This window comes from Phaethon lepturus, unplaced genomic scaffold (assembly GCF_000687285.1).
Source record: "Phaethon lepturus isolate BGI_N335 unplaced genomic scaffold, ASM68728v1 scaffold31820, whole genome shotgun sequence".
NCBI classification, from domain to species: domain Eukaryota; kingdom Metazoa; phylum Chordata; class Aves; order Phaethontiformes; family Phaethontidae; genus Phaethon; species Phaethon lepturus.
This window is the reverse complement of record NW_010511697.1, coordinates 7,618-18,669: the sequence shown is the minus strand read 5'-3', so window position 1 is coordinate 18,669 and position 11,052 is coordinate 7,618. Positions and strand designations below refer to the sequence as shown.

Sequence of the window (11,052 nt, the reverse complement as noted above, 5' to 3'; positions counted from 1 at the left end):
TCAATGGGGTTGCGGCGGCCCTTTCCGCGGGAAGAGAGGTTGGCATCGAGGGCCAGCCATGGGGCACGGGTGGGAACGGGGCAGCAGTGAAGAAGGACGCTTCCTCAGGGGCCTTCCTCTCGGAGGAAACTGGTTGTTTATTCTCCTGAAGCCAGCTTTCTTTCCGTGTTGATTTTCTTCAGTGTTGCCCTCTCGTACAGGCAGAATGCTCCAGGCATGCTGTGACGGCAGTTGCTAGGCTTCTCTTTGTTTGCTAGATAAATCATTGTTGGGTTGATTTTTTTTTCTTTCTTGTTGGATGAAATCTTAGACACACTTCGCTGCAGGCAGCCTGACAGTACCAACTCGTGCTGTGTTTGTGCTCTCTGACGCAGTCTTCTGCAGAAGACTTTGAGGGTATTTAGATCTCATGAGGGTTGGCAGTTTGCAGGAAACCACAATCTGGCATGAAGCAATGGTTGCTGACTGTTCAAGTAGGGGTTGGGTTCTGTAAATGTCATATGTTGTTGGTTTGGAAAATTTATTGCTTAGCAAATTCTGTTTACATACTTTTTTTAATGGGAAAATACAGGGATACAAGAGATACTTAAATTTTTGTGTTTCTTACTGAATAATGGCCTTTCAAAGAACCTGTAACCTCACTTGACAGATGCTCTTAGGAAAGGCAGCTGTGCTGGGACAAAGTTATACCCATGTTTTGCATGAGAGTGACTCGATGTTAGAGAGTAACCTTGACCGACCCTCTTTAAATGACAGAGCAGCCTAGAAGGACCAACAAAAGACCTGTCGGTTTATATATCTTAATAGGTTGGAGCAGTATGAAAAAAGGTGCTATAACAGTCTTGCCATCACAACCTGGCTTGCTATTGAAAAAGAACCTTGAACTGCCAACTAAGCTGCCTGCTTAGCTGCCAGAATAGTTTATGACTATGAGGAATCAGTTCACCCTAGCAAAATGCAGCTGCTTCTGGCCAGTAGCATTTCTAACAATATCATTCAACACTTTAGGATGAAAAATGGAGTAGAAGTATCTAGAGAAATACCTTGGCTGAAACCAGAAGGCAGTACTGGTGTGCTGCATGTGCATAGCTCAGCTGAGTTACATTAGTCTTTTTAGACAGTGGCAGCTCTTACTATCCTGGGAAATAATCTTTAAAACATGGAAAATATTCATAAATCTACTTTCCCTTTTGAAATGCTATTCAAGTATTGTTTGACTGATTTCAGTGTCCAATGATTTCTATTTTGTATTTCGTTGAAGGTGCTATTAAGATCCCAACTGTTTCCGTATCTCCAGAGGACTTGAATACAACTGCCATGGCAGAATTTGGGAATTACATTCAGGAAGGTACTAAACTTTAATTCTTAGCAATCTCTGCTCAATTTCATGGTTCTTGAATATAATGGAACAGATTTTTATTTTGTTTTTCCTCAAGAAAGGACTGGCAAAAAGGGCATACATAGGTCATCTCTGCAGCAGTGTACTTTGGTGTAGCGGTGGCCAAAGCTAGAACAGAGGAGGTTCACATGTCTTTCTGCAATGGTAGTTTTCGGTCCTTGAGATGGTTAAATGACCTTGCCATTGAAAAAAAAAAAAGGGGGGGAAGAAAAAGAAGATGACTAACCCTGCTTCAGCCTACTCTTTTGGCAATCCCATCATTGCTACCTGCAAAACAGCTGCAGTACTGGTGAACAGCAGTTCCTGGTTCTGCTTAGGAAAGTTTTAAATACAGACTGAGATGGATTGGTAGAAGTGTGAGAGCAAAGCTGTACCTCTGCTTCCTGGGGCAAATTTGTTGTAGTCAGTCTTATTTACAGTGCTCCCCTTGAGGCTAAATAGATTACTACTCTGTGGAGTATACAATGATAAAATTGGGCATTACTGTTAATTTTTCTTCTTCACATGTGTTTAATTTTTTTCTTAACAGTCTTCCCGGCTGTATTTTCTTCAAAGTTCATTCAGCATGAAATTGTTGGGAAATACAGCCATCTCTTTACTGTTCAGGGTTCTAACCCTGAAATGATGCCCTATATGCTGCTTGCACACATGGATGTTGTGCCTGCTCCCCCAGAGGGCTGGGATTTCCCTCCTTTCTCAGCTGCAGAGCATGAAGGTTTCATCTATGGACGAGGAACGCTGGATAACAAAAACTCTGCCATAGTACGTCTTCTTGGTAATATAATTTCAGAGACATACGAAGCCTGAAAAAGGCAGATTGGAGGAATCTATTCTCTTGAAGTTACTACACTGTCTCTCTTGCCCCTCTTTAAATGCAGGATGTAATGATAAATTCCTAAGCCCTGCGGTTTTCTCCCAACTTTTGCTAGAGAGGGACTGGGCTTTTATTACTGAAGAAAACAGAGTTTTCTTAGAAGCTCTTAGAAGATACAGAAGAACATATTCACAGATGCAGATGTATTTGGTTAAATGACATATTTAGATTTTATATCAAATGCTGTGTTTGAAATCAGGGATAGACTTTATACTTTTTCTCAGGTGTCATGTGGGCATTCAAAGCCAAACTTGGCCTTTTGAAAAGGCTTGAGTTTCAAAATAAACAATGTTTATTTAATATTATAGTCAAATAACCTTGTATCTTTTATTATCTTGTCTGTGGCAGAACAAAGAACTGTTGTACTAAATACATTTGGGAGCAATAAAGTACGAAAAAGATTGATCTGTGGATTTCTCGTTTGGGAAAAGGTTGATGGAAAAATTAATAAGGAAAATAGCCCTTTGTGACTGGCAAAGATTACTTCCATGACAACCCTGTATTTAAATTTAAACAGATGTTTAGCAAACCGGTGTCACAGATGCTGTGGCTGCTTATTGTGGCATAGGCCATACCCCTAGAAAGTTTCTTCAAGTTGTTTCATCACCAGTTTCAAAGTCGTGCAACTTAAAACTTTGTTTTGGTACTTCCTTCTGCTGCGGACTGCACAAGTAACTCCACAAATGGACAATAAAAATCAACTGTTTCAGTAAACATGGGAAAAATGGCTGCTGGCAAGGTAGAGGCAATATAATTGCTGCTAACATGTAAAAAAATTAACTAGCTTAAATTGAAAAAAATAAGTGAGATGGAGTAATATAGGAAATGGTAGATTTTATTTCTCATTCTTCAGATTGAGTTTCTTGTTCTGTTTCTGTCTTCTTTGCACTTTTGTACAAAATATACGGCTTATTAAAATAAATGGATTTAGTAGCTCAGTTCAGAGCCAAACAGTGTGTAGGATAGGCTGTTTAAAGGAACAGTGAATTCCTTGGATAATTAGAACTCTGTTGTGCTTCCTGTGCAGTTTGTCACTGACAGGAGCAAGAACAAGCCTACACTGTATTTTGTGTATGTACACTGACACTGTGTTGCACGCTCAGTCTTAAGCATTATTGATCAAGAATATTGCAGTGTGTTTTCCAGAGAATATGAATATCATCAGTAGGAGTTGTAGAAATAAAAGCTCAACTGTGAACAGGACAAAGTGTCCTTAAGGACTGTGAATGCATCATCTTTTTTTTACGTTACACTGCGTTCTTTTACATTTATTCTCCTTACAAACACGCAAGAATAGTACAATACATTCTGCTTTTTTTTTTTTTTTTCCTGCAGGGTATTCTGCAAGCTCTAGAATTTTTGCTGAGAAGAAATTACAGACCCCGCAGATCTTTCTATGTTGGCATTGGACATGATGAAGAGGTATTTTCTTTCATTTCATCAGAACAACTAGTTGTTTGCATTGTTCATGTATGTAACAAGGCTTATTTTTTAAACATTGTTTAGCTAGGAAGTCTTTCCTGTTTTTCTTGGTTGTGTGGGTAGATACTGTGTCAGGCACGTGGTCATAGTTATATATTGATTGTTTGGCTTTAAGTGACATTGACAAAGGGTTTGGTGTGATGAGCAAAGAGAAAAGAAAACAGTAGAGTGTTACTTCAAATTCTTTTCTGCATGGAAGGTGCAGCAGGAGTCACATTTTGGAGTGTATATATAATACATGAAAAGCTGGCCTGAGATTTACATGGTTGTTCCAAATGATCACGAAGAGCTAACAAAAATATTTCACTGTTGTTGTTGGTATACCCACTAGTAAACAGTACAAAGAGACAGATAAGGTTGGGTTTGTTTATTCATTTTCAAAGTATAAAGACAAAGAAGTGTTTAAAATTAATACCTCTTTAAAATGGCTCATTAATCTTTGAAGCTTGTAGCTCTGAGATACCATTGTGTCCAAGAACTAGTAGGATTCAAAACAACATTCACTGACTTGTGAATGAGAGCATTCCTCAGCGTGGATAGAAATTAATCTACTAGCCCATTAACAATCTCCAATGAATTTTGCTAGCAAGAACCTCTTATCGACAGATTGCTCCAGAGCTGTCCATTAGGGGATTTCCTGCATTCTTTGTGTTGTAGCACTAGTCACTAACAGCAAGATGTTTTCCAGTATTCTTCCCAATGGTGTGGCTTAATCTGACCAGTTCCTCTGACTGGATTCTCACAGGTGTTTGGTCGGAAGGGAGCAATGAAGATTGCAGCTCTCTTGGAAGCTAGAGGAGTGAAACTCTCCTTCTTACTAGATGAGGGAAGCGCAATACTAGATGGCATCATTGCGGGAGTGAAGAAGCCAGTAGCTGTGTAAGTAAGAGAGAAAGCAATTGACCATGATCAAAGTGATCTGTTTTCAATAACTAATTTGTGAGGAATGACCTTGCTAATGTCAGTAAAATAGATTTTCAAAGCATGTAGCAGTGTTGGTGTTTCTAAAGCTACAGCAGTGCCACAAAATGCAAGCAAAGGACCTTCAGTGTTTGCTTGCCGTCCATCACAGTTGTGCTGATGAAAGCAGAATGTTGTGCTTAGCTAGTACAAGCATATTAATTGTATGCTGTAGAGTCTGCTCACTGGAGAAGCATCCAAGACATCAGTCCTCCAAACATTTAGAGAGTGTGTTAAGGATTTGTTGTTGCTGCTTCTTTGGTGGTTTTTATGATACTAAAAGTATGCAGAGTAATTCTTTTTACCTATAGTCTGTGCATGTGTGTTTGGAGTTGCATTAATCATTTACTTATCATTGACCAGAATTGCTATCACAGAAAAGGGTTCAATAACACTGAACTTCACTGTGGAAAAAGAGCCAGGACATTCATCCTTTCCTCCTAAGGAGACAAGTATTGGCATTCTTGCAGCAGCGATGTCCAGGTGAGAGCTTCCCTGTCATCTAATGTCAAAGACAAGTCAAGCAGACTCCTAAGTCACTGCTACATGACTTTATTTTTTAACAATTTACAGTATTTTGCAAATTCCCCTTATATATGTGAAATGGAAGTTTGTAGCTCACTTTGAGGGCCAGAAATGCAATCCCCAGCAAAGGGACAATTCACAGATGTCTGGAGTGTCTTTTCACTTCAGCTGTTCCTAGTGTCAGTTGATTCCTTAGAACGAAGACAATAGGTACATCATGATGACTGTCATAATTTACTCTGTAGCTTTGTTTGGGTTGCAGAATTTCTCTGGGATTTATCCTTGCACGTACCTGCTACCTCTAGGTGGTAATTAGCCAAGCCAGTAAACATGGTGTAAGTCAGAATAGGTAAATAATTTCATTATGTGTCTGTGAAGATATCAAATTGGCTAAGAAATACTTATTTTAGAAAAACTTAATATGTACAAATATGATGGAATTTGGTGTGGTATTTTTATAGATTTATAAGAGTCAGGCTTTTGGATTTTTTCAGCTATTCTTGAAAGAAAATCTTTGCATTTGACATACCCAGAAATTTGTCATGGAGCTGTGCTAACAGATTTATTTACCAGGAGAGGAAAGTGTGATTACATGTCAAATACATGGATATATTTCACAAATCAAATTTCTGTCGACCTTCTGGAGCAATAATAGCCAGAGATTTTTTTTAAATTTCAAATGTTCATTTGTTTTGTTGTAGACTGGAGCAGAATCCCTTGCGCAATCTGTTTGGCCATGGGCCAGAATTCATGACTATGGAGCACCTTGCATCAGAGGTGAGGAAAGAACTATAATTTCATTCTCAGATTTTCATATTAATAAGTGAAGAGTAACCCAGCATACGAATTCAGAGCATGGTTACGTAGTTCCTGGAAAAGAGAAGACTTAAGCTGGCCTTTCTCCCAGATAATTGTCTCTGCTGGAATTGTTTCACCCATAGCCAAGTGATTACACTGTTTTGTTAAAAACTAGAAGTTTTCTGATTTGTGGTTTTGTTCCTTCCACTTAGTTCAGGTTTCCTCTCAATCTCGTCATGAGCAATCTATGGCTATTTTCACCTATTGTTAGCAGGTAAGAAAATAGATCCTTGGAGAACATTCACAGTCACTCACCCTTAAAAGGCAAAGACCGCTAGCCATTCCTAGTCTCCCCCGGAAATCAGTTATACCATTTCATAGTTTACACAATGTCAATGCTATACTGTTAATAACCGCTTTGTTAATTGAATAGGCCCTCATTCAGCTTATTGCCTATGTAATTGTGGTGCTTATGTTTTATCAATATTAAACTTCTTTGAAACATTGGAGTTTTTTTCTTTTTTGTAAGAGTCCTTGCCTGGAAACCTTCCACCAATGCCTTGATTAGAACTACTACAGCAGTCACGATGTTCAATGCGGGAATCAAGGTAGCTTCATTTTGGTTTTTCTCCATGTGGTATGATGAGACAATTAGGGTTTTTGGTTTCCACCTATTTATATGCAGTTACAAGATCAGTACCAGCCCTGGTCTTAGACTCTGTGTGGTGTCACCACCAGTCTTGTTTTTACTTTATTTCAGAAATGTCTGATAGCTGTTATAAAAAGATCTCTGTAAAGTAATGTTAAGATTGTTCATTTTCAGATGGACAAGAGTGTTTTCTATGTAATCATACAAAGTATCCATGACAGTGTTTGAAACTGTCACAGTTGTAAACACTTCCCTAGCCCAGACTGGATCTTGTGTTTGTGAGCACGGGTCTGGCATTTACCTTCATTTGAGTAGGGTTAGTGTGCACCTTGGACTGAGAGATAACAGGTTCTGGCTGATACGGCCAGATCTTGCCCTGATAAGGAGGTGTAGCTATCCAAAAATACTGTAGCCCTGGAAAATAAACAGGCTGTTTGGTGTGTCCCTGAAAAAATCTGTTCCTGAAAAGCATTACTGGACAAGAAAACAAGATACAGTGGCTGAACAGTGACACTGAGTGGCCAGGAGAGATGTGACACCCTGTTTTCTTTTTTTTCTCTAAAGATTACACCCTTTTTGTTTAATAAAATTATAAATACTCATTCTGTAGAAAGGAAGAGTTATGTGTCTCCAGTATCATCATTTGTTGAGTGACTTACATCTCTCATACTTGGGGAAGAGTAATATGACAATTAGGTAAAAATACTGCTTAAAAAAAAAACAACGTAAGCTTTCAGAATTTCTCAATATAAAGTTTCTGAAGGGAGAGGGCTCAAGAGGAAAGTTGTGTAACAGCTACCTTCATTTTTGTTGAATTGATTAATATCTCTTTGTGTAGCTATCTGCATTATAGATGAGATTTACAGTATTTTAACACAGAGTACAGAAAGAGATCTCACACTTGATGTTAATGGAAGTGGAGTGAAGCATTAGTCTAAGGCCTGGAGTTGCTTGAGCAGTTTTGGAGTTTTCAGTTGACATTTTAATCTGTTTTTAACTGCCTATTAAGTTTTGGTCTTTTTGGCCTTTTTTCTAGATAAATGTCATCCCATCTTCTGCAAAAGCAACCGTGAACTTCCGGATCCACTCTGCAGAGAGGGCCACGGAGGTGCTTGCTGTACCCCCAGATGCGGGGCTCTTCTCCATCCCTTTGAGTAGAGTGGCAGCTGGCCGTTTGTGGCAGCATGCTCTTTTTGTCTCTCCCTGTATTCATACAAGCAGTGGAAGGGGAAGATTTGGAAATTGCTCCTTTACAGAGGCTGTGGGAAACAACTTATCTCATGTCTCCTCTTCTCCTTTGGGATGGATTGCAAAGTGCATGGTTTACTATGGCTTCTGAATGTGGAGCAGAGCAAGAGGCAGGCTGAATGTGGAAGCGTGCCTTACAGTTATATGGAGCAGATTTCTGAAGTCATTTTGTGCCAAAGAGCAACATAGATTAAGGAATGGAAATGTTAAGGTTTGTGACCTGGGAGAATATGGATATCTTGCAAACTTCAGTAGGTATGACATGCCTGTCCAGCCACGGACAGCTGGTAAACATTGTCAGTAAGTAACATCTTCCCTTCTCAAGCCTTTGCTGAAAGTTTACCTCTCTGGAAGCTTTTTCTGGATTATTTACTTGGATGACCCAACTACCAAGTCGCAGCAGGTTGAGCACCTGCCTTTCAAGAGTGAAGCAGTTCAGGAATACCTTGAGACAGTGATGTGCATCTGATTGCACTGGCATTAAAAAAATAGCTTAAGTATCAGCTATCCACTGAGTATGATGAAGAGAGACTACTACAGAGTTTCAGTCCTAACTATGCATCTGTGTTTGCAGCCACAACATTTGCTGACATCTTAGAAGGGATGCTGTCTCATTTCTTTTGCTTATTTAATCTTTGTTTTTTACCCATAGGTGCTAGAGATAGTTAGAAACACTGTTGCTGATGACAGAGTGAAGATTGATGTAGTAGAGGCCTTTGACCCACTCCCTATCAGTCCTTGGGATGACCAGACATTTGCGGTCCATATTTTTCAAAGAACCATTCTGGATACTTTCCCAGATGTTGACAGTGTAGTCCCAGGTAATAGCAAGCACATGGTGATGATTATTGTTTTCTCTTCAGCTTCTGCCCTGCTTTTTTCTCCCCTATCCTCCAATATTGACTTGTTTCCATTTTCTGTGTGTTTCTCCACCCCAGCTGTTTCCAGTAGTTAACAGCTGGGTTTTCCTCTTTTTCTTGGGTTCCTTCTTTATGTTTTAAAAGTTTTAATGTTGTTTTTTAGTAATGGAAGTAAAAAAGCAAACAGGAAACTGACACAAACAATGAGCCTTGAGTTGGACTCTGCACATACAAAGGAATCTCTTCGAGGAAGAAAGGAATTGTAAGGGAGAGTAGGAGGTCTTGCTTTAGCTCTTCTTTTATTGTTTTTTTCCTGCTTTTCTGTATTGTTCTTTATGATCCCAGCCCCTTCCCTTTCTCGCAGCTCCTTCCTTGTTCTGTACTGTTTGTTGGACTGCAGTTTGAAGCTTAAACTTTTGTGGAGGCTGAGTATCATGGCTGTTCATGATTCAATTGTGTGTTCAGTTCCTTCTATTCACAAAGGAGAGAATGTTCTTCTTCCAGAATTTACCAGTAAACTGCTTGCAGTGATTTTGCATTTGGTGTAGCTAGGGGTCATATTGAATTGTTATCAGTTGCCTTTCCTCTCTCCTGGGAAAAGTGTGGGTCATTAAATTGCTCTCGTACAAAGTAAACCTGAGGTTTGTTTTCCAGGCACATGTATTGGAAACACAGACAGCAGGCATTTTACTAACGTCACAAATGCCATTTATCGATTTAACCCACTGCTCTTGAAATCAGATGATCTTCCCAGGTACTGTATTCTGTCTGCATGTGAGCAGCTGTTTGGGGTGGGGACTAGTGAAAGAGAAAATTGGTATGCGTTAGGCAGAAGAAGGAAGCCCAACCTTGTATACCTTGGCATGGTGGTGGTGTTGCCTCACATTCTGTTAGGCCACCCATTTCCTGCACATTTGGGTGCTACACAAATAGGAGATGGTAATTACCCTGGGAGAGTGTTAGCCCTTACTCTTCTTTACTTCAAATGCAGACGAGACCCATTTAGATGTCCCGTTCAGTAGTACAGCAATGCTCTGAAGCTGACTGAATGCTTTATATAGTGCAGCAGTGTGAAAGGTGGTGTTCTGGTAGTTAGCCTTGTTTAAGAGATTTATCTGTATGTTTGGACACACACCACTCTGAATTTATTTGTTCCTTAAAGCTGGAAGTTAGGTTTCCTGGAGTGAAGTGATAACAAAGAACATCATCATGCAAGGGATTGTTTGTTTATGTAGCATGTACTAGATGTGTCATTTTATTGAGGTGCAGATGATACAGGAGTAGAGTGTTCTTGTAGCTATACAGGATAGTGACATAAATGGCCAAGAAATGGGCAGAGAGCTGGAATACTATTTTTTTCTTTGGACTTACTTGTTGTGCTCTAAGCCTTAGAATCAGTAAATTTGGTTAGCCTGAGGAACAGACATGGCAGTTACAGTGCAATGTTTGGTGTCTATTGCTGTATTTTTATGTTGTGCATTGCTTTATGAAGTGAACAGGCAAGCAAGTTGCTGGGTATATATGCATGTGGGTCACGAATGCACACTGGAATAAAAAACATTTTTCTTTTCCTTCCAGGATCCATGGGTTGAATGAGAGAATCTCAGTTGAGAATTACGAGAAACAGGTCGAGTTCCTCGTTCAGCTGATTAAGAACTGTGACATTGAGAAGCTTCCGGAGCCTCACGCAAACTCCCACGAGCTGTGAGAAACACACCTGAGAAGAGCAGCTACTAAGGTGGACTCTGGGATGGCAGGGGTCTGGCTCATAAGATGCAGTTGTGTGTTGCGTATTGAGCTATGTCTGGAATTTGGTTTTTTGCATGTTGTGGTTTACACATGGATGGAAAAACTGCTGGTTGCTGCTTTAGGCAAATGTGCACCCTGCCGGAAAGTGATAAGAACCTGGACAAAACACAACAAATAACCCTGATTTCTGTTCCTCCCTGGTCTGACATGCAGCCATTAATCTGGCAATATTAATTTTTTCACCGTTTTCTTTACGCCTCTGAAATTGGTAGTCACTTAAAAAGCTATAATCAGCAGTCACTCGTCTATCAGTAAAAGAGGTGAATCTTCCTATGCGTGCTTTTGGCAAACTCATTTTATACAGTTAATTTTTCACAAATGATGTGTCTGTCAAAAGCTGGCATGAAAGGTTTGTGACATGGTGTAGGCTTCATGTAATTGGTATAGTTAAACTAAGAGTTTATTGCACTGCTGCTTGGTATGAGTTTCTTCCCCAGGTGATGCTCTC

The 11,052-nt window shown here is 39.7% G+C and overlaps 1 protein-coding gene across 1 annotated transcript; it reads left to right on the top strand.

The window, feature by feature from the left end:
* Positions 1–1,263: 1,263 nt before the first annotated feature.
* Positions 1,264–10,834, top strand: PM20D1 (peptidase M20 domain containing 1). Its single transcript, XM_010284860.1, has 12 exons — positions 1,264–1,348; positions 1,929–2,161; positions 3,609–3,695; positions 4,501–4,634; positions 5,079–5,198; positions 5,942–6,017; positions 6,251–6,312; positions 6,568–6,646; positions 7,724–7,795; positions 8,588–8,756; positions 9,450–9,549; positions 10,374–10,834. The coding sequence occupies exons 1-12, from the start codon at positions 1,318–1,320 to the stop codon at positions 10,501–10,503; spliced, it is 1,293 nt and encodes a 430-aa protein (XP_010283162.1). The 5' UTR covers positions 1,264–1,317; the 3' UTR covers positions 10,504–10,834.
* The last annotated feature ends 218 nt before the right edge of the window (positions 10,835–11,052 follow it).